We start from the raw sequence: 24,847 nt of genomic DNA, 5'->3' as shown, positions 1-24,847 counted from the left end.
CAGTACCACAATGAATTTTAAATGAAACAACTCAGATGCAGTTGAAGTGCAGACTTTCAGCTTTAATTCAGTGGGTTGAACAAAACGATTGCATAAAAATGTGAGGCAACTAAAGCATTTTTTTAATACAATCCCTTCATTTCAGGGGCTCAAAAGTAATTGGACAAATTAAATAACTGGAAATAAAATGTTCATTTCTAATACTTGGTGGAAAACCCTTTGCTGGCAATGACAGCCTGAAGTCTTGAACTCATGGACATCACCAGATGCTGGGTTTCCTCCTTTTTAATGCTCTGCCAGGCCTTTACCGCAGCGGCTTTCAGTTGCTGTTTGTTTGTGGGCCTTTCTGTCTGAAGTTTAGTCTTCAACAAGTGAAATGCATGCTCAATTGGGTTAAGATCAGGTGACTGACTTGGCCATTCAAGAATTTTCCACTTCTTTGCTTTAATAAACTCCTGTGTTGCTTTGGTTGTATGTTTTGGGTCATTGTCCATCTGTATCACGAAACAATGCACAATCAATTTGACTGCATTTAGCTGGATTTGAGCAGACAGTATGTCTCTGAACACCTCAGAATTCATTCGGCTGCTTCTGTCCTGTGTCACATCATCAATAAACACTAGTGTCCCATGCACGACCAAACCATCACCCTGCCTCCACCGTGTTTTACAGATGATGTGGTATGCTTTGGATAATGAGCTGTTCCACGCCTTCTCCATACTTTTTTCTTGCCAATATTCTGGTAGAGGTTGATCTAGGTTTCATCTGTCCAAAGAATGCTTTTCCAGAACTGTGCTGGCTTTTTTAGATGTTCTTTAGCAAAGTCTATACAGTATATAGTATATATATATATATATATATATATATATATATATGAGTGCAGTGGAGTGTGTACGCCTGATGAGCCCAGAATGAGGGTGAAACACGTGTCGCATACTCTTTGCATTTATTTGACAGTAAAACTATTTCAACCATATATATATATATATATATATATATATATATATATATATATATATATATATATATATATATATGTATATATATATATATATAATATTGTGGAAGATGACCCGGACACAGACAGGCGGACACTTTCAAATCACCCAACACACATTTATTATGACAATCTATATTTACAAGTGCACACAAACCCCTAAAGTCCCCACAAGTCCAGGCCCTCAATACAAATACCTCACTTCTTCAGGCCGCCTCCTTGCCTCCTCCCAGACCTTGTCCTTCCACCCGATTCAAGCCCCTGAATGGAGGGAGGCAGCCCTTTTTATTCACACCCGGATGTGCTCTACGTGTCTTCCGATGAGTTTCCGCCGGCACTCCCCAGTGTGGCAGAAGTACTGGCTCTGCACCCAGAAGCACTCCAGGTGTCCCTGATCCTCTTCCCCCCAGCACTTCCAGGTGTGGCGGAAGTGCTGAGGTCCAGGGCTCCCAAGGCATTGGGGCACCCCCTGGCGGTGACCACGGGCCCCTACAGGGTTGGGTTGAGCTTCAAAGCTCTGTACCCGTGGTCCCCAGAGCGGTCACCCCCATGTAGTCTGGGGGAGGCGTAAGCCCTCCTCTCGTCCTCCAGGGCATCCCAGCTGGGTCTCTTCCCCAGCCACCTGCAACAATATATATATATATATATATATATATATATATATATATATATATATATATATATATATATACACACACTCACCGGCAACTATATTAGGTACACCTCTTCAACTGAGTGTTAACACCATTATCTAATCAGTCAATCACATGCCAGCAACTCAATGCATTTAGGCATGTTAAGACCACCTGCTGAAGTACAAACTGAGCATCAGAATGGGGAAGAAAGGTGATTTAAGTGATTTTGAATGTTGCATGGTTGTTGGTACATGCATGTACAGGCTGGTCTGAGTATTTCAGAAACTGCTGATCTACTGGGATTTTCACGCATAACCATCTCTGGGGTTTACAGAGAATGGTCAGAAAAAGGGAAAATATCCAGTGAGCAGCAGTTCACTGGGCAAAAAAGCCTTGTTAATGCCAGTGGTCCAAGGACAATAGCCAGACTGGTTCAAGCTAATAAAAAGGCAACAGTAACTCAAATAACCACACGTTACAACCGTGGTATGAAGAAGAGCATAACACATTGAACCTTAAAGCAGATGGGCTACAGCAGCAGGAGATCACACTGGGTGCCACTCCAGTCAGTTGAGAACAGGCAACTGAAAATGTGACTAATGAAGATTGGAAAAACATTGCCTGGTCTGATGAGTCTCGATTTATGCTGTAACATTTAGATGGTAGGGTCAGAATTTGGCGTCAACATCATGAAAGCATGAATCCATCCTGTAGTGAACTCAATGGTTCAGGCTGGTGGTGGTGGTGTAATGATGTAGGGGATATTTTCTTGGTACACTCTGGGCCCCTTAGTACCAACTGAGGATCATTTAAATGCCACAGCATAGCTGAGTATTGTTGCTGACCATGTCCATATTTTTGTACCCATCATCTGATGGCTACTTCCAGCAGGATAACGTACCATCTCACAAAGCTCAAATCATCTCAAACTGGATTATTGAACATAACATTGAGTTCACTGTACTCAAATGGCCTCCACAGTCACCAGATCCAATAGAACATCTTTGACATTCACTTCATGGATGTGCAGCCGACAAATCTGCAGCAACTGCGTGATACAATTATGTCAATATGAACGAAAATTCCTGAGGAATGTTTCCAGCACATTGTTGAATCTGTGCCATGAAGAATTATGGCAGTTCTGAAGGTAAAAGGGGGTCCAATCTGGTACCTGAAAGGGGCACCAAACAAAATAGCTGGTGAGTGTGTGTGTATATGTGTGTGTTTGAGGCATGCCTCTGGGTAAGACTGCAGATGTGCATTGATAGATGGGGTTGGCTTCTTCTTGGATACAAAGACAAATAGGCACAACTATCAGCCCCTGTTGCACTGTCAATGAGGAGCAGCCCATACGTAGCAATACCAGAGCTTATCCTTGCACTGTTTTAGTCTGTTATGTTAGCCATCTGTCACGGCCATATGGGCTTCAAATACCCAGAAGGGCTTATGTAGAATAGGAACATTTCATAGTACTTTTCATCTTTCAGAATTTATAATTTATTCAAATTATGTTATTATTTTGAAATTTTACAGTATTTGATGTTTCACATTCTATTTTTATGGTGTTACATTCAGAATAAAAATGATGATTAATCAGTTTTGGGTTTTATATATCGTGCTTTTCTTACAGCCCCAGAAGACTGGGTTTAAATATGGATATATTATGAAATGGCAAAGAGGCTAAAATTAAACATTTTTAAAAATATGGTGTTTAAGTGTGAGTGTATAAAGTCAAAGTTTAAAATTTAAAATTCAGCTTAATATGTCAAACTTGATTTTATACATTCAATATTGACTTTATGTATTTAAAGTTCCTTTTCGACATTTAATATACTCCATGTACAGTATGTTGAATTTAACCTTACAAATGTAAAATTTTAATTTGAATATTTGAATGTTACTTCCATATACATCAAATCTAACACTATACATTTCATCATTCAATATTTTTGCCTGTTTGGCACCTGTCATTATATGCTCTATATTATACTTAACATAATGGGTCATTGAAATGGTCACATATTTTACTTTTCTATTCATTTCGCCTGACAGATTGTACTTAAGCTGCATACAGTAAGTCCTGATATTTAAAATTATTAGATACTTACTTTTCCTACAGCTGGCAACAGGTACTGTATGTCTTTACAGTGTAGGATGAAACCAGAATACATCAACAACTAGTTTTGTAATTTAATACATTCTTGTTTATTATGGCACCGGAAAGCAGTGACTTGTTGCATGGTTGAACATGCAAGTAGGAATTCCAATGTCTTTCTTTTAATTATAATATAGTGAAAAAATGTTAATGAATACTTGTAAAAACACTACATTTTGAGCTTCCAGATGTAGAAAATTATTTAAAAAGTAAACCAGTGAAGAATGAAATCTGTGAACATTAGTGTTCCCTTTAATCTGTATGTGTATTTGTACGCACGAAAACTGTGGACCCCAGCACACATGGCAAATGCCAGTGTGCACAGAAAAATGAAAAGTCTGATATCCAGAATATTTTCAGCTCACAGTTCACGCACATGAAAATAGAATCCATGCAGACTTTTTATTTTGGCTACCTTTCACATATTAGAATATAGCCATCATCTGTCCAAGCACTCACTGATTAAAAGAAATGTCAAATGAAAATCAAGTTTTGTTTTGTTTTTAAAACCACTGCAATGCTGACTAAATGCAGGCATATCCAGTATTTTATGACAGTTTACATTTTATAGATACAACCTGAAGTGTGTTATACCAAGTATGGTTATGGTTTCAGATGATTACAATTAAGATATAGTGAAACTTAATGTGTGTGTGTTTTACTGTGAGAATAGAACAGCAGTTATAAATCTATGATTCATATATTTCCACAGCTCTCTTCTAGTAAAAGCAACTACTGTGAAGACTGACAAGAATTTTGTAGAACAGGGAGTTGTTAGGAAATATTTTCCAGATGTTTGGTATCTTTGTTTATTTGCCTTTTCCGATCCCTTTGGCCATTCTAAGATCAAAGTATTAGTGCATTTGTAATAGATGCCAGTTACATATTCACAAACATATGGATATTATTCACAAAAATACTGAAGAAATAAGTACAATATATAGAATAACTAGTATGCTATTTTTATTTTTCAGTCAATCTTAATAATTACATTTAATGTCCTAGAAGTTGAAAATAAAGAAAAGATTTCACAAAAAAATCATACCTCTTTAGCTCCAACAATTCTGATAAAAGCAGCAGAGCATAGAAAACGAATACATGACTGATTCACGTTTCTTTGTTTCTTACAAATTGCCAAGTTAGTCATTAGGTACAACAAAGAAATTTTATTAAAGGTTATATGCTAAAACATTTTATTTTTAAAGTGGTTCCACTGGGAACTTGCAGGTGTTTTCTCTGGAACAGTAATTGAATAAAAAAATACTAGCTGAATTTACTGTATAGTACTGCCATTCTAGCTAATCAGGTTAAACAATGCATTTCTGTTACCATGTGGTTTTCTTTTTAAAGCACCTACCAGATATGAGTGTAAGTAGAACATGAATCATCCTTGACTATGAAATTTATAGATAAACTGAACAGGCTAATCACAGAAAATTAGTTAATATCACAGCAGTTTTCAAATTATCCTACCATCCTTGAAAAATATTTGACCAAAAAACAGACTTTTCACAGAAATCTCCTTCTTGCTTATGTGGTCTGTTTGTTTTGTTAGCACATACATTTTACGTAGAAACAGATACAGGTAACTGCAGACCTGAAATGGTCTCTGAGTCAGTAAATGTGCGTGTAAGAGAGTGGGCTGTTTTTTTGTCTGGCTCCCCTACCTGCTGCTGTGTTTTAGCCAGATTTATTTCCCTGACTAGAGCACATTTAAGGTGGAGCCATAGGAGGCAGGACCACTTTGACATCCTTGTTGCTGGGATCTTCTTGTTGTTTATTAAGGTAAGTGAACAGCTATCTGTAAGGGCTCACTGAAAGTTGTTTGGAGTTATTTTAAGAATTGATTTTTCTGGTTTTAGAATTTTTTTCTTGCTTTGTTTCTTGTATTTGCTATTGGATAGTGTATTGGGACATGTTTACTTTGAATAGTTTTTTTAGGTATATCCCTTTTGCCATTGATCAGAATTATGTACTTTTCTTTTGATATTATTTAAATACATTTTCAATTTATAGAAATACCATGTTTTGAAATGTCCAAATAAACCAGAGGTTTATGGTTAGGTTGTCCTTTGTGGGTGTTCTGACTCAATTGTAATTATAGTATCAGGAGATGAAATGTGGTCATAAAATATATGCATTGGTCATTACCAAAAGGACAAACTGATCTTTTAGCAAGCTATGACATTAAAACAAAATTCAAAAACTGTTAAACCTAAAATAATTCAGAGAACTGAGAAGAGTATTATGCAAAAAAATCGTACATGAAACATTATTTTTATTTTCCAAAACTCATATAAGTTGGAAAATTCTCAGTAAGGTAGGTAAAGAAAAATGAATGCCAAATTCAAATTTCTTGAGTTAAAAACAAGTTTTGCTGCAAACATATCCAAAAACTCCCAAGAAAAGGCATGACAAATTAAAAAAAAAACTACATCAGTTATAACAGTAGGGCATTTTCACATATTTTCTAGTATTTTGAACTTGTACATCCAGTTCCCCACATTTATTGGTCTGCTAAGCCCAAAACCTGTCAGGTAGCAGTTGGGCACTGGCTTTCTTTCAGTGAGCCTCATCTGGGCTAAAAAGTGAAGGTACTGGCCTGTTTTTGGGACTTATTTTGGAGGCCTTTCAACTCTGTTTGTGACTCTGCTACATGCCATGAGCCACTGTACATTAATCAGGTATGAGGTATTTATATAATGCTTTGTTGAGAGACATAACATGACTCTAGGAAATTAAGTAGCCTTTCCATGATGTCCAGTTGTGGAGGAATCAGCAGTTTTGTTCCTTTCTTTTAATTTGGCCCCAGTGTCAAACTTATTGCCATTATATCTCTTAATAGCCATCAGGAAGAAGAGACAAAACACCCAGATATCATGCTTGTGTACATTTTGTTGGCTATAGGGAAAAAAAAACAATAAAACTGTAAAACCACATAGTAAATAAAGTCTCTAGCAGGGAAAGATTGTGTGACCTGTGTCAGTATTATAGACAGTAGTAACTGTAACTTTATGTTTTGAGGTAGCACTGCTCCACCTCCAAATTAAATATTTTTGCTTTCATTTTAACAGTTCAAGTCACTTCACTTACAATTTATACCACAATAGGGGCAAAGCCTCATATTTTACCAGCAATGACATTCCAGAGAATAGAATATTTTTCATTTTCTTCTTCTAAACTGTTTGTGTTACAGAGTAGTCGGTGGGTACCACATCTTAATTAAAACATTTTCAAGTCTGGGTTTTCTGTCAGTTTGGAAAAATTAAGTAAATAGTATTGATGAGCTACATCACTAAAACTGGCCAGTGTTTTAGTAATTCTACCCTTCTCTTCTTGTATTTCATGAACAAAATATGTAATTTTTTATCCATTTCAGAAAGACAGTTTCTAAGTCAGAACCTGAACTGCGACAGGCTAGTTCATTCTTAGCTTACTCTGAGAATCCAATACAAAAGAAAGTTATCAGAGCTTGCTCGTTGCCGCTCACATTCTTATGAAAGACTGTAAATTTGATTAGAGTATTCAGCAATCGAGTAATATATAATTAATGTAAAGTAACTGAAATTAGAATATTGTTTGAAAAATGGACGGGAATTCAAATGAAAAATCCATAAAATTACTGCAGCATAATCATCCCCTTTCCCACATTTCAGTCACCCATGCTAATACCCTGCTTGTCAATAGGGATTTGATATATGTCACTTTCATCTTATCGTTAGCAAAGATAACAAGTGTAACTGTAAGATAACAAAACACTGTTTAAGAAATGCATTTAATCAGAAGAGCAATCTAATTGTAAAGCATATCTGCTGATGTCTCAGTACAATATTTTGCAATTACAAAATGGGAATGCATTATAAAACACATTGTAAATGCCTTCATATTTTGCAGGATATGTTTGGCCCCTGCCTTCTGAGCTGTGCTCAATCTGGATTTACTTGGATGTACTGTTTTCAACGTCCTCCATCATGCATCTCTGTGCTATCTCCTTGGATCGATACATAGCCATAAGAAATCCCATTCATCACAGTCGCTTTAATTCAAGAACGAAAGCCTTCATGAAAATAGTTGCTGTTTGGACTATATCTGTTGGTAAGAATCACTGTTCTAGCGTTATTTATTTATTTTACTTGGGAAGGTTTCTTGGTAAAGATATGAATAATGCTTCTTTGAGATATTATATGTTGATATGACATGATGTACTTAATTAATGTTGCCACTGGCTCTCTTGCATTGTGAAATTTTTAAAACATGTTGAATACTGTAAATTATTACTAAATTTAACTTATGTAAATGGACAAACTTTAAACAGAAAAAAAGTTTTAAAATATTTCTTAAATATAATGCATACATTAATATGAATTATGGCAGTGGTATATACCAGATAGCAATTATTCAGTCTTAATGTCGTCTGATGTAGTGACCACTGTATTAAGGTATTAACAAAACATTCACAGTAAGAAAACTCTAAAGAACAGGACAATATTGCATACAAAATACAATAAGTACAGGCAATTCAGTAAACACAACAGTAAATTATGTTGTGAGAAAGTAAAGGATGGAAAATAGCCAGAAAATTATATCTCACTGACAGGAGAGTTCATCTTATCTAAAATGCAGTGTGGATGAAATTGGCCTGACATTTTGAGTTGATTAACAAATAGAGTTATTTCACTGTAATATACTGGGATTATGAATGAGGTGACCAGATGTTCCATATTAGTTATATCAACCCCAGTTTAGAGAGCCAGGCTTATTTTTAAAATAATTATTTGTCCCATATTTTAGATGTGAATAATTTCTCAGTAACTTATGCAGAGATTTCACTGGGTTTATTCTTGTATGCAGTACCTAGCTACAGTAGGTACATCTGTTCACTTAATTTAATCATATACCACATCTATTTTATTTTCCTTCTTATTTTTGGCTAGAATCTTTTTTTGAGCAATTTACAAGTCCAGAACAGGTTACACTGTTTTGCCAAACACTTAGGGAGCAATATTACTTGCTTTCCACTGCAACAAAATCTTTAAAATTCCCATAAAACATCTTTTCAGTAACTTTCACATTTTGCAATTGTGAAATTGCATGTGAAACTCATTTTCCTTCACCTGTTTTACTTATCACTAGAAATAATTAATAAAAATGAAGGTAATGACAAGTAAATAGTAAAAGAAAAAAGTAGCACAACTTCATGAACAGAAATAACAGCAATTTACCAAGAAAAAGAAAACAATTATATAACAATAAACAAAACTAAAGCCAGAGACTGAGCCCTGGATACTAGGTAACTTAGTTTAGTTTCGTATATATCATGTGAAAGATCACTTCAAGTAAAAAACTACAGTTCTTACACAAAAATGTCTAATCCAGCACTTCTGGATAAGACACATTATGAGACAGATTTAATTTGTTTTTTTTATTTTAAAAAAAGCAGCTACCAGTAAAGCTACCACAAAAACTGCTGACTGGTTTAAATATGCAATTTATCTGGTTAGTTGTTTGTATCCTATGAGGTGGTGTAGTTCTTTTTTCTGTTATTATTGGTTTGATGTGTATAATATGCTATTTACAGTGATCTTTCAAGTATGACTGTACTTTGTTTTGCCACCCACCAGTTCTTTTGAGCCACTGAATGGGCGTGCAGCATAAATGTCGTGTGACAAAATAGTCAGTATGTGTTTTTACATATTGGCATTAAAGCTGAGCATGAGAAGCTAATTACACATATGAATACATATAAACCAAACTAAATAATGTAAAATTAGAATGAATAGACTAGGGATAGGGATATGGATAGGGATAGAAGTGTACCGTGTGGCAGAACAGGTTCAGGGAGGCTACGTACATACAAAACAGTGCCTTTATCATCCAAAATAACCACAAGGAAGGGATAAACACAGGGAGAACACAAAGTAACAAAGCAGGCAGAAAACAAAATGATCACTACTGTCACTATTGACCTGCCTTAATGGGTTCTCAATCCCTGTTTTTTGGTGGGTTGGATTGCCTGTGATTTAACAGTTATTAATTTTGAACATTTCTATATGCATTTTTTCACCTCCATTTTGTTTATTGTTACTGATTGCAGGTCCTGCCATTTTGCATGGTTCATTGATAGCAGAAGTGTGACGTGTAACATCATCATGCCAATAATGTATAAGGTGGTGGCTCCATCGTTCCAGTTTCTGTACTCAAATAGCAAGCTTTGCTATGCATTAGTTTTTCTCAAAATTATTTCAGGAAGTAAGGACTTTTGTGTGTTTGATGCATTGATTTTTAGTGTACATATTGGTCTTTGGTTGCTTGGCATTTTTTGAATTTTGGTTTTGACCTTGGCCTGTTAAATAACTGTGATTTTCTTTCATTACCTCGTCAAGACCTTTTCTGCCATCTGCCCTTTCTCTCTAGGCAGGGAAACTTTGAGGGTCTAGATGTCGTGGCAACTGGCAAGTCACTTGTTCTCTAGTATCCTGAGGAAACATGGCTTCTTCCCCCTAGGTTCCAGTTGTCTTTTCATAGCACTCAGCATACATTAACAATTTTTAATTTCAGCTGTTTGTGTAAGTAAAAAATTCTGGACTCCCTAGTTATATACGAGGGGGGACCCAAAAATAACCGGAAATATTTTTAAAACGTGTTTAATTTAATTTTCTGTACAAACTACAATTAGTCTCCTTCAAAGTACTCTCCATTGGCGGAAATACACTTATCTAACCGTTTGTTCCATTGTTCGAAACATTTTTTAAATTCGTCTGAAGTAATGCCCATTAATGCTCTGGTTGTTTCTTGTTTTACCTCTTCGACGTCAGCAAAACGCTTTCCTTTCAAGTCTTTTTTCATCCGAGGGAACAAAAAGAAATCACACGGAGCTAAATCCGGTGAGTAGGGTGGGTGGTTCAGGGTTGGCGAATGCTGAGAGCAGTGTGAGATGGAGCGTTGTCATGATGAAAGAACCAATCGCCTGACTCCCACAAATCAGGGCGTTTCCTTCTCACACTGTTGCACAACCTACTTTTACAAAAAAATTCACTGAACACCAGCACAACCTTCCAGACTGATGGCACTTGGCAGACTGACTTGTGAGGAGTGTAACTAGATCGCCCTAGCGGCCCAACCACGTACTACAAGTACCAACCTAACAACAACAAAATTCCGATTATTTTTGGGTCTCCCCTCGTATTATACATCCATATTTAATTATACTGTATAATCACAACATACATTTACATCAGTAAAAACAGCTTTGCTACCGAGTTAAACATAGTAGAATTGATGTTTTTTGTAACTCTGTGTGTTCAACAGTTGCTAAATTTTATGTAGCTCAGCAGCATGTATCACTTTTGACTAAGTTTATATGCCATGAATAAAAAGCACTCCAGCTTCATTAGTCTATAGTGCTAAGTCATACTCAAATCCCAAATGCTTAAATCTTTCCCATTCAACATTGTATATATGATTACAAAAGGTAACATAAAACTTGATTCTGGCAAGTTCAAGGCTTTGCAGTTAACACAGTTACGCATGGAAATGCAAAGATCATAAAAAGTTACTGGAAATACTAGCACAACCAACCATCACCACAGCTTTTATTGAATGGTATACGCCTCTCTGCCTACAGTATATTGGTCACCTCTGCATCAAAGTGTCTGCATCCAGCCACATCAATATCTAATATTATTCCAAAATTGGGATAACACTACCCAATAAAGCGATACTTAAACTTTATCAGTAACACTTTAGTTTAGGTAATGCAAAAATGCATCTATTAATTCTATAACTCATTAACTCTTATTAAAGAAGATCTTAACAAAGGCTTCTTTTGGTGTTAAGGGCCATAGTGGGTACAGGTTTTTTTATGGCCGTATTCTTTATTGGTAAACAATTATACTAATGGTACTAATTTAATTTACCTTAATTTTAATTACCTTGCTTTTTTAAAATTCTTATTTAATTGTTTCTTTTTCTCTTAATTGGCAGCCGCACAAAAATGAGGTAAATAATGAAGTGACCCCATAGATGAACAGCTAAGAGGATCTCATTTGCACCCATGTGTCCATCACGCAATATCTTTTTCAATAAAATGCTTGAAAAGATAAAAGTGAAGGTCTAAGAAATATTGATCTGCTGTGCTCTACAAAACATTTTGATGTTGCACTTAAAAAAACCCCTCAAATTTACAAATTTCTAATGTAGCAGAATGAGAGCGCTAACAAGCAATAGAATTAAATAATGTACTTCAATAGCAGCAAGAATTGACTTCTAATTCAGAAATAGGTTGGTGCTAACACAGTGGCCCCCCAAAAACTGAGTTTCAGACCTGTGAGTTAGCTGATTATCTGTTGACTCAGTTTGTGTTTCATTATTCTTTGATGGCTGGTTATGGAAAAAAAGAAACCATTAAGAATTTTGAATTTTAAAAAGCAAATCAGTCAAAGTAACGCAAAAGATGTTTGTTCCTTTAGCAGCTGTAACTAGTTACTAATAAAGAAAGTAGCTGGAAAGAAAACCTGCAGTTCCCGTGGCCCTCTGGGATCTGAAGGTGACACCCGTACTGTAGGTGAAGGTGCTGGGTGTCTTAATCAGAGATAAGCAAACCCCTTAAATCTTTGACACAAAAAAGCAACAATTGCTTAAAAACATGAAATGAACTCAGAAATGTTAAAGACAAATTCAAACATATACAGTATATATATATATATATATATATATATATATATATATATATATATATATATATATATATATATATATATATATATATTTGTCTTTTTTATTTGTATCCATCTATTACTAAAACCGCTTAATACAAAGCAGGTCAAAGGAGGTCCAGAGTCTAACTCTGCAAACATGTTTGGGATAAGTAAGGACACCGTAGTAGCTGGACAAAAACACGCTGGACATTGAGAGAGTATGTAAACTTCACATAGATGGTGACAGGGCCATTCTATGAATCATTTGTTTAGTGAGTGGAAAACAATCTTTTACCCTTCTTATATCCTTTCAATTCCATCTATAAGAGGATTTTATATCCACAGTTACAAAGATATTTTCATTTGCCCTGTGACACTATTTAAATATCCTGGCTTTCAGTAAAAATTATTTGCTGCCCAGAAGGGATGTGTTCTGTGTCCTCTATGCCACCCTCATTACATCCATTCATTACCTTTTAATAATGTACCCTGGCGTTCATGGATGGAATTTAACATTTACATTATTTCTTAAAAGCATTTGATGTATATGATAAAATTTCCTTAGAAGTGATAACTATTGGTGACTTTTTTAATCATGTTGTTTCATGCTTCATATATTTTTTTGAAGAGTCAAGGTGGCCTGATTGGTAGCGCTGCTGCTTTGCAGTAAGGAGATTGTAGGTTTGCTTCCCAGGTCTTCCTTGCGTAGAGAACACTTTGAGTAGTGAGAAAAGTGCTATTATAATGTAAAGAATTATTATTATTATTATTATTATTATTATCCTCTTGATGTTTCTCCACAAACGGAATCATAATTTATCAAATGACTGCAGAGACCTCAGTCATTCTATACAGTTGCTTTTCTCACTTCTGCTGTTTTGTGAATAGTAATGGTCGTTTGGCAAACACACCAGTGGATTTAGGAGAGTTTCTATCCACATGTCATAAGATTACCGTACAGTCAGTTATAAATACATATATTGCAATAAATATTGTAAGTTAAATGCAGTGAATGTATATTTCCTGAATTTCATTATACTGTACTGTGTACACTATGTACTCTGTACACATGACAATAAAATTGAAATTGAATTTGAACTTGATACACAAAGTAAGAAAGCCTAAGCAAATGAATTTTCTTCTTTTCTTGCCCTTCCATAATAATAGTTTTGTATTCTATCTATTCAATAGTGTGGTTTATTTCTCTACAAAAGGTCTCCAAAATATTAATTGATCTTCTTTCCTCTTATCTCTTTGTCTCTCTCTCTCTCTCTCTTTCACACACACACACCCACAAATACACACACACACACACACACACACATATAAGTAGAGTACAGCACTGGCCTTTTCTCATCCCTTTGCCCAGCAATAATACTGACTGTAGCTTCAATAAGGAAAAGGCTGGGACTGGCTTCCAAAAGGGTGTGGCAGGTTGCCGGGGCCCATGCCTGGCCGGGATGCCCCTGCAGCATATCTTCCGGGGGAGCAAGGATGGGAAACCCAGTATCTCCCCCTGGACGCTAGATGGCAGCCTCCCTGGGTTGCAGCGGTGCCTCGGACTCCCCCAGGGCTTCATGGGGGTTGGAGTTTTGTGCAGCCCTGTTGGGTTCCGTAGGCACTGCCAGGGAGCGCTGCAGCTGGGACTCCTGATCCCGTCTAGAAAGCATATTTGCCACACCCAGAAGTGAAGCCGGATGTCGGCAGTCAAGCAACTGGAGCACTTCCGAGTGCCCAATTAAAGGAGCCAGCAACCACCACTCAGCAGCCAGAGTCGGGTGGAGGAGGATGAGGTTGCCTGGGAGGAGTGGTGGTGCAGGAGAAGAAGTGTGTGGTTTACTTGGTGCTTTTGGGACTGTGTTGTGCCTGTGGGGATTACAGGGAAGACGTGCCCCACAGGTGAAGAAAATAAAAGTCCTTTCATTTTATATGTGCCTCCAGTGTGAATCTGTGTCGGGTTGGGCGCTTATATAGCACCTTGTTACACAGGATAGCTATATTTGGCTACAAACATACCAGGCTGGACCTCCTCTTGCAACGCTTGATGTCCCTACACTCCTGGGCTCTGGGTAACTGTTAAATCAGGTCTACATTTATCTAACATGTGATCTGCAGCCACCTTCTGCTGTTGTTGGCCTTCCAGTGCCTCACTGTATTTACATTTGAGAATCAAGTATCGTTGATGTATGCTGGATCACCTGGCCTCTTCTGCCAACCCTCTTGCATCCTATTGGAATCTTTTCAGCTTTTTCCCACATTCTAAGACCTTTTTCCCTGCTGAAGTGCTCCTGGGGTACTGCTTACATTAACAGGCTCTTTTGCTGACAGTGATTGTCCCTAGCTTATACCCTTTGCCAGTTTCACAATCCTTGACACAGGTGGGAAAGTTTTGATGTTTCAGAAGCAGAGGTCAAAAGCATGAATCTTAATTGCTGTATAATTTCATTAATATATGAGGTGAAAGGCGCAAAACATGTTCACAATATAAAAAATATTTTTACCTAGTATTCATTTTTATTATGCCATTACCTCAGTTTTAATATCATCTATACATTCCTCCTGCCATCTACTTTAGCAAGTGTGCCTTGATAAACCTAGGAAATGTGTTCAATTAGCTTGTTATCTGTTTAAGATGAAAATGGTATTTTACCAAAGCTAAATTAAAAACTGAAGCCAATATATGCAGTTTAAGTGGACCGGTCAAGTTTATTAGTGTTTCTGTTTATTAATTTTGTATTTCAACATACATACAGGTATTTTTGAATAATGCACATTTGATTAAAACACATAGTGGCCCGTAAGGAAATTCTTATCAAATGAGTAGATGAATAGTCTGATCTGTTTTCATTTTTGAAATCCCCTTGCACAACACATCAAGTGATCATCTACAAATATCTTTAAAACGAACTGGTAAAATGGTAAAATAGCAGTAACTCATTTTATGAAGACTACAAATTACTGCCAGTCCATTTCAATTTCTCTTTTTCATTTTATAATAGCTTTAAATAGATAGGATTTCAGGTGAAAATGGAAAGCAGTACAGAAGAAGGTTATTTTTAGATGCCTGAAAAATAGATACATCTTTAAAATTATTTGAGGACTTTCTATAAAAGAAATATTTTATACATTTGAGAACTGTACCTTTCAAGACTTGCAAGTGAACTGACATGACACGATAATAGACGGATATGTGACAGAAAAATATTTTTGGATGTATTTACAAGGATTTAGAAATTCTAACTGAAAAAGATTTATTTATCTGAAGATCTACATATTGTAAATGAAAGAATGTCCTTAAATATTGCAAAAATATCTACACAAAGTCTTTTGATATCTTGAAACACTATTTACTACATAATAAAGTTCTAAGATATGCACACTATATTGCCAAAAGTTTTGGGACCCTCCCCAACTCCAAACCATTGAATTCAGGTGTTCCAATCACTTCCATGGCCACAGGTGTATAAAATCAGGAACCTGGACATGCAGACTGCATCTACAAACATTTGTGAAAGAATGGGTCGCTCTCAGCAGCTCAATGAATTCAAGTGTGGTACCATGATAGGATGCCATTTGTGCAATAAGTCAATTTGTGAAATTTCCTCGTTACTACTGTAAATATTCCACAGTCAACTGTTAGCGGTATTATAACAAAGTGGAAGCAGTTGGGAACAACAGCAACTCAGTCACGAAGTGGTAGGCCATGTAAAATCACAGAGCGGGGACAACGCATTCTGAGGTGCCCAGTGTGCAGAAGTCGGTAACTTTCTGCAGAGTCAATAGCTCCAAAAGCTCAAGAACAATGTGTACAGAGCTTCATGGAATGGGTTTCTATGGCCGAGCAGCTGCATCCAAGCCTTACATCACCAAGTGCAATGCAAAGTGTCGGATGCAGAGGTGTAAAGCACACCACCACTGGACCCTAGAGAGGTAGAGACGTGTTCTCTGGAGTGACGAATCACACTTCTCTGTCTGGTAATCTGATGGATGGGTCTGAGTTTGGGGGTTTCCAGGAGAACAGTACTTGCCTGACTGCATTGTGCCAAGTGTAAAGTTTGGTGGAGGGGAGATTATGGTGTGGAGTTGTTTTTCAGGGGTTGGGCTTGGCCCCTTAGTTGCAGTGAAAGAAACTCTTAATGCTTCAGCATACAAAGCCATTTTGGACAATTTCATGCTCCCCAACTTTGTGGAAACAGTTTGGGAATGGCCCCTTCCTTTTCCAACATGACTGCGCACCAGTGCATAAAGCAAGGTCTATAAAGAAATGGATGAGCGAGTTTGGTGTGGAGGAACTTGACTGGCCTGCAGAGAGCCCTGACCTCAACCCAACAGAACATCTTTGGGATGAATTAGAACAGAGACTACGAGCCAGATGTTCTCGTCCAACATCAGTGCCTGACCTCACAAATGCTCTTTTGGAAGAATGGTCAAAAATTCCCATAAACACACTCCTAAACCTTGTGAAAAGCCTTCCCAGAAGAGTTGAAGCTGTTATAGCTGCAAAGGGTTGGCCAACTCCATATTAAAGCCTATGTATTAGGAATGGAATGTCATTAAAGTTCATGTGTGTGTAAAGGTAGGCATCCTAATACTTTTGAAAATATACTGTATGTGTGTGTGTGTGTCCAGTCCCTTCGAGCAGTCTGATTGGTAAATTTGGCTTTTGTGACTCAATTCAAAGAGGAAATGGCAGTGTAAGACACATGAGGAGGAGTAATGGCATAGGAGGAACGCTGGGAGTCGCTTTCTAAGACAGGAAGTATAAAAGGAGAGAGAAGGTGTGCAAGGCACTTCAAAATGTCTGAGAAGTGCACTTTACGGGAACATAAACGACAGAGGAAGCACCAGTCAAGACAAGTTCAGAAACATGAGGAAGATACACAAAGGCCAAGAGATAGCAAATATTTTTTTGATTCATTCTATTACCTGCCTTCAACAGGTAATATGGCTAGTTAAAACATACTTTGTTAAATGAATGTGACATAAACATGTCATTATACTGTTCTAATCAGAACATACACCTCGGATTTCATATGTCATTGTGTCATTAGTGAAATTTACACAGATTATAGTGAAATTCTTACATGCGTCTGGATTAGTGAGTTTAACAACTTTACCTCTTTTGTCTTCCTTACATGAGAAATCTCATAACTATTTTTTACAGTATTTACTGGTAAAAAGGGCAGCACAGAAAAGGGTTTTGTTTTTTATTTTTTCATTCATTCTTTTTGTATTTATTTCATCAAATAAGAATATAGAATGTTAAGAATACACCATTTTCATCAGGGTCGTTATTGCCACTAGAATTTAAAAAAATACTAAAAAACCCCATATAAACAGTACTTGGACTTAAATGTCGATCACTAAGAGAAGTGACACTGCAGCTCTTGAAACTGCACCAATTTGCTGCCTATATATGGAGGGCAAAAAGAATATTTACGCTATGTCTAATTTTCTGCATTATCATACAGTAAATGTTTGGATTTGCTAAAATTATTTTCATGGGTTTTCATAGTGCATAAAGGAGAGTCAGAAAAAAGATACTAAATTTTGGTCCTTTCTTTTTCTTGTTTGGTATGCAGTTGAATCAAATGTGAAATATTCAACTCTGAAAACGATATTGCCCACTAGTTCCTTTGTGATTTGTGTCTTTAAAGATAAAATAAACATATGTTTATTTTTATATGTCTTGCCATTAGCAAGGTGTGGAGAGATACCAGGAGGGTACTCTACGTTTCCCATTTATGTACTGTATATATAATATATAAAAGTACTTTAAGGCAATAGTTTTTAAACAGGCCATGCTTGCAGAGACCATGGCAGTTCCAGGGAAACAATTCCAATTTTGAAAATTGTGTTCGAAATGCCTCATGCAGGAGGGAGTGGCTATGTCTTAGTTCTAGCACTCTGTTCAATAGTGATCCTGGAGAAAATCTCCACCTCTGTCCTGCTTGTCCAATCTCATTCTCCTATTCCGTGTCCACTGCCCCTGCCAATTTGTGGCTCTGGGGTCTGAGGTAACTACTCACTCATGTTCCCTACCTCTTCGAACTTATCCATTTTGGGCATGGGAACGACGTGCCAAAACCAGCAGATTTTGTGTTAAAAAGCATTGTAACAAGTGAGTGTTGTCTTTCTCGCCTCAACACATGCAGTCTGCAAAACGTCTGTCTATCTTTGTCGCTGTCACAGGTCAGGTATGCCAAAGTTAAAATATTTTTAGATTGGGTAAACTTGTTTGTTCTATCATCATTTTCAAAACGGTTTTAGAAATTGGCAGACTAGTGCAGAAGATTATACAACAAGGAAGAAAGGCAAATGTTAACACTTACTAGTAAATGAATTCATAAAATGAATGTATCTAACATTATATTTTGATGTTCATTATTAATAATCAACAGTAAAACCTTTTGCTTCAGAGTTGCCAATCTTCAGTAGCCTTTATCTTTACTCTTTTTTTGTTCCATATGAAATCACAGTACTCTGTTTGCATTAAACATAATTCTTTAAAAAAGCATTTGTCATCTACATCAAAAATTTAAAAAGCACAGACCCACACAAAAAATATGAATAATCTCTTGTGAAAATTCCCAATACATTTTAATTCCTGAAATTAGGATGCCAAGAAAAAGAATTGAGAACCCCGGCCTAGAGATATCACTTGATATTTGATCAAATGTTTGTCTGCCATAGTTAAATATGTGCTTTGAATAATAGGTCAGTTATTATACAAAATCATGCAGGGTGACTGCTGTTAGCAGAAAGTAAAATTCAAGATCATACCCAGCTTCACAGTATTGGATTTATATTAATGGTGGACCATGAACACAAGCTACATTTTTGGGTGACCTTGTCTTAAAAAAATTGTGTGAACCTCTGCTGTAATTGAAAGGAATATGAAAAATTCAAAATCTGAAAATCTGAGAAGCTCCAGGTTGGACATTGTATTTTTGTTGTGTGGATCTCAACACTCTACTTGTGTACATCCTTATTGGACTGAGTGCACTAAAACAGACTGTTCTCCATGTGTGACTTTTCTGTCCAGCATAAGGTAAGGTAATCCTTGAGCCATAGGGCTTGAATTTATAAGGTTCTTCATCCTGAAGCAACTTCTGTTTAGATCAGTTCTGTGGGGTAGAGTCCTTCTTATTTCTAAGGCTCGAATTTGTGGCTTGAATGTGTTTGTAAACTAGCATCGACTAATGCTACAGTTCTCATTGATACTTAAGGTTGAATGAAATAAAGAAGAGAAATGTTACCTGAATGTTACCAGTGTTTGAATCATTGTTCTAAACATTTATGAGAATTAATTGGTGGTTTCCTTTCTCATCCATTAACCACTATAGAGATAATAACTTAAAAAGAACTTAATCCTGGACAAAAAATCAGGTAATACTAATGAAAACTTTCTTTTAATTTAGGATGATTTTATTGTGTAAAAATGGTATTTCAATACAATCTGTTAAGCCATCCATATTCTGCAACTTGAAAAAGCATTTGTTGCATTAGATGGATTGAGCTATCAGGAAAACCACAGAGAAGGTCATTCAGTATAAAGTGACAGTATTAAAGGATAATGAAGAACAGCTCCGTATGAATCATGCTGGAACACTGTCAGAACTAGGGAAAAATAAAGTTTCTGAAAGAATTTCTCAGTTATTCAGTTATTTTGCTTTGTCTAAGTATAGCTAGTGTTGGACTATTTTTAGTATACCATGTATACATTTAGAGAAGGAGAAATGCAGTTATGTAACTGTAGTCTAATTTATCTTTAAATCTAATTATATATACTGCGTATGTTTATATATATGATTTATAAATAAACTCTTGACAGTCACTTTCTTTTCTACTGTACTCAAAACAAAAATATTATTCTTTATTTAAGCAACTTTGACATGAGATGTTTTGTTGCTTAAATAATGTTGTGTTATTGCAAAAATCTGTTCCTTTACAAAAAATTCAAAATCTCTGTGCACTTTGTAGTTTGTAGATAATCAATCACCCATCCATTTTTGCCGTTTCTAACCAGTTACCTAGTGGAGTGTCCATTCAGCACCGGACTCAAGATGGGAACAAACCCCGGATGGGGTGTCAGTGTATCACGGGGCACACTCATGCATACACTTACGTTCACTTACTCAGGCCAATTTAGAGTTGCCAATTACCCTGCCTTACTGACATAGGTTATATGAGTGCAAAAGAACAATGAATTTATTTTATGTTTATTATAATTATTTAATGCATTTTTAGTGTCTGTGACATAAAAACTATTACACTGCATGTGCAAAGCAAACATTAGAATTCAAAGACACAAGATAAAAGTTCAAGATTGTTCAGTACATGATAAACTACAAAACAAACCTTTGACGAACATTAAAAAGTAAATTAACTGACTGTAGATAATTAGGAGAATGTAGTGGTAACAGTCAGTAGTATTAATATTGTCATGAATACAGTGAAATTTTAGTTACATGTCCTACCAATGTGCAACATGTTACCACTTTACGGCACCATTGTATATAATGAAGCTCTGATCCATAATACTAAACGAGAATGGTAAACCAGATATGGACGCAGGGACCTGCCCGTGGACGCAAAAGACATAGTGCGCAGGTGCCACACAAAGCACCCCCCCCCAGAGTGAAACGGGAAAGACTACGCACGTGCGCAGGTGCCACACAAACCCCTCCCTCCCCACCCCCCCCCCAACCAGAGCAAAACAGAAGAGACTATGAACCGTCAGAGTAAGAAACAAAGTAAAACGTCATAAAGAGGTTAAAAAACAGGGACAAACACATGGAGAGCAGGTTACAGAACAAAGCCCCCCTGCCCAGAGTAAAATGAGAAAGACTACGAACCGTCTGACATGCCGCAAGCAGGATAAAGCGAGGTCAGAAATAAAACACAGAGTAGGAAACAAAGTAAAACTTTATAAAGGGATTAAAGAACGGGGACGAACACATGGAGAGCGGGTTACAGATGATGAAAACTAGAATGCAACAGCTTCAAAAAAACTTAGGCACGAAACACATGCACACTGAGATACAGAATATAAAGGCAGAAACAACGACAGTTAAACGTCCACACCACACAGCGAAAGCAGACCCGGAAGGTGCAAGCGCCTACATCGTGCGTCGGAAGGCGCGGTAAAGTACAAAAGGCAAAGGCGCCTACACAGCATGGTATAAACCGACATAATACGGAAGGCACAGGCGTCGCCGCCATATTGTGAGTGGCACTAATGCGTGGTGAAAGCGCAGAAGGAGACATAGTAAAACAAGAGGAGTCAACGCCCCACCCCAGAATGAAACGGGACACACTACGGAGTCCACAAAGGTTCATACATCAATGGTACGGACATGCGTCTGAAACCGCGGAAGCAAAACTGTCTCGGCTCCAAAACCAAACAGCTCAACAACTAACACAGCTTCGACACCGTGCCCGCGTGGACAGATCTAATGAACGTGGACGCCTACAACGCGCGTCTCAAACTGCGTAGGCAAAACAGGCACGGATTCAACACGACACAGCTCGAGTGACCGAGATACAAACACGCGCCTGTCTGGATATAATTAATGAACGCAGGCGCCTACAACGTGCGTCTGAAATGTCGCAGACCAGGCAGGCACTGCTCCAAAAATAAAGAGGTCAACTAAATGAGATACGAAGTGAAACGGGAAACACTACAGAGTCCGCAGTGCTCCACAATGCACTGCATAATAGTTCGGAAAGCGCTTCGTAGTAACAGTGGGGAGACCCAGAGTGACACGGGCGAACGCTCCGTATTAAACATACGTCATCCTCACACGTCCAAACTGTACAGCATAGATGAATCACATTACAGTGATGCATTATTAACAGTACGATAAACATCACAGTATCACAAACAAATGAAAATTATTACTCGAAAAAGGGAAAATATGTTCACCACGGACCAGGTGTCATTGAAACAAAAGCACAATAAAGCGAGATCAGAAATGAAAGACAGTAGAAAGCAAAGTAAAACGTCATAAACAGGTTAAACGAGGGGGCCAAACACATGGACAGCAGGTTACAGATAATGAAGACCGGAATTCAAAAGCTTCAAAAACAAAAGCTCGACTGACCGAGATACAAACTGAAACGGGAAACACTACGGGGTCCGCAGTAGTCCACAATGCACCGCATAATAGTATGGACGGAGCTCCGTATTAACAGTGGGGGGACCCAGAGTGACACGGACGAACGCTCCGTTTTAAACGTGCATCATCCTCACACGTGGCTGCCCAGCGGGCATGGGTTCAAAACGCCGGGGGTAGGCGAGCGAAGCGAGCAGGGGGCGGAGCCCCCTTGTTAATGAATAAATAAAAACAAGTACTACCAAATAAGAGGAGAAAGGCAGCTTTTCAAATGTGATTTAGATTTAGTGCACAGATGCACAAAGTTTAGTGACATGTACAAAGTTTAGTTAACTATACAAGTTTTACCTGCAAAGTTTACTTTGTACTTTATTGATGCATAACACTACAAAATTAACAGCCATCCATGCCTTGCTGTCATTGAGGCAAGGAGTGAGATTGTCTACAGGTGATTTGCAACCAGGTGTGATCTTCATATATCAACCACATACGTACAAGTAAAACATCTAGACCAAGCACTGAATAACAACTCACACTACTCGTGAGAGCATGATTCTCCACTGAAGAAAAATAGTACAATGTAGTTTATCTCTGATCCTTTTTTTTTTGCACTTTAGTAGGATGTTGAGGACAGTAGTGTTGATGGTAGCAAAGAGTTTAAAAAAGTTATTTGACAGAACAATGATCAGAGACACAGAGAGAAGGAGATGACCATTCACTTTCATACAAGAACTGCCTTAGAATAACTGTTTGTAGCTCCAGAACTTTCATGCATTTTTTTTACTAGCTGGAGCACAGACAAGTCAAGTATATTGTACAAGGACACACAGTGTGCCCCTAGAATACATTGAAACATCATCACATCAAGGAAGTTGGCTGGGTGAAAGATCCAGTGTAGCCAATCTGGAACAAGAGATGAGGCATCATGTTTAATTTAGCCAGGGTTGAGAAATACAGAAGTTGTTTAAACTTTCACCAAGATTTCCAGGACAAAACAAGCTGTAGTTGAAACACGATGACATTTGGTCAAGCACTAATCTTTTAGTAAGTATTTATTTTAATAACTTATAGCACAGATAATACACAATATGTGAAATCATCTTTTCTGTTGCTGCTCTAATGATGTTAAGAATATATTTATATTTACATATATATATATATATATATATATATATATATTGTCACACATGTGCGCATGGGAGGCAGCTAAAGGGCCTGAAAGAGAGTAATGTCACGCCAGACCTGGGGATGTGGAGTGCGCTGAGTCATTTTCTCACTTTTCTGCAGACCATTCATGGGAAATTCCGCCTGGCCCTGATGATATCATTTCCAGTTCCGTCCCTTTTGAGAACATCACTTCCGGTTCCAGCCCCTTTCATGATGTCATTTCGACTCCCGAACCCATGGAGGAGGACCTTTACACTTCTGGCCCTTTTGATGACGTCACGTACAGGTCCAAGCCTATGGAGGAAGATCTTTCTGGTTCTGGACCCTTTTGTTGACATCATATCCTGTTTTTGCCTTTAAAGCTGCCATCTTACCACCAGTAAATCAGTTCTGTGTTGGACTTTGACTTACATAACATAACCCATTTGCAGCCAGGAAGAATATACGGGTGGCTGCCCCAAACCTTTTTATAACCTTTATGATCTATTTCTTATGATTGTATATATATATATATATATATATATATATATATATATATAGTGATGGATGGCTGGGGGCCTTGCCTGGTTGGATGGAAGGACTGGGAAAGAGACAATACCTCCCCCGGGACAGCTCCCTTGGGTTGCATCGGGGCCACGGGCTTGGAGCTTGGAAGCAAAATCCCTGCTGGGGCCCATGGCCACTGCCAGGGGGCGCCTGGACATTTGCGAAGCCCTTGACTGCAGCACTTCCACCACAATCTGAACTGCTGCCAGAAGAGGATCTGGGTGCCCATGCAGCATTTCCGCCCGAGAGTGCTGCTGGTAGTCAATTAGAGAGCACCTGAAGCACTTCCGGGTGTGGTATAAAAGAGGCCGCCTCACTCCATTCGAGAAGCCAGAGTCGGGAGGTAGAGGACAACACTTGCTTGGAGAGGAGTGGAGGTGGCAAAGAGAAAGAGAACCAGTGAGAGAGAGAAAAAGAGAAAAAGGGACTGAGCAATAGTTGTGTTGTTACTGATTTGTGTGTTATGAAAAAGCAGAAGAAAAATAAACAATGTGGTTTTGGACTTTGAGCTGGTCTGTGTCGGGGCAATCTTC

The 24,847-nt window shown here is 37.6% G+C and overlaps 2 protein-coding genes across 2 annotated transcripts in view; both read left to right on the top strand.

Moving 5' to 3' along the window:
• LOC114651127 (5-hydroxytryptamine receptor 2A-like) overlaps positions 1-9,922 on the top strand; it is a 203,734-nt gene extending 193,812 nt beyond the window's left edge. Inside the window, exons 3-4 of the mRNA XM_051926613.1 lie at positions 7,682-7,882; positions 9,882-9,922. Coding sequence (XP_051782573.1) covers positions 7,682-7,882; positions 9,882-9,922 — 242 coding nt within the window. The remainder of the gene's footprint in view (positions 1-7,681; positions 7,883-9,881) is intronic.
• Positions 9,923-17,280: 7,358 nt separating this feature from the next.
• LOC127527542 (5-hydroxytryptamine receptor 2A-like) overlaps positions 17,281-24,847 on the top strand; it is a 70,827-nt gene continuing 63,260 nt past the window's right edge. The window contains exon 1 of the mRNA XM_051926612.1: positions 17,281-17,422. Within this exon, the coding sequence (XP_051782572.1) occupies positions 17,281-17,422 (142 nt within the window). The remainder of the gene's footprint in view (positions 17,423-24,847) is intronic.

Source organism: Erpetoichthys calabaricus, chromosome 4, assembly GCF_900747795.2.
Source record: "Erpetoichthys calabaricus chromosome 4, fErpCal1.3, whole genome shotgun sequence".
In the NCBI taxonomy this organism is placed as follows: Eukaryota; Metazoa; Chordata; class Cladistia; order Polypteriformes; family Polypteridae; genus Erpetoichthys; species Erpetoichthys calabaricus.
The sequence above is the reverse complement of the archived record's forward strand: the minus strand, read 5'-3'. Positions and strand labels throughout refer to the sequence as shown.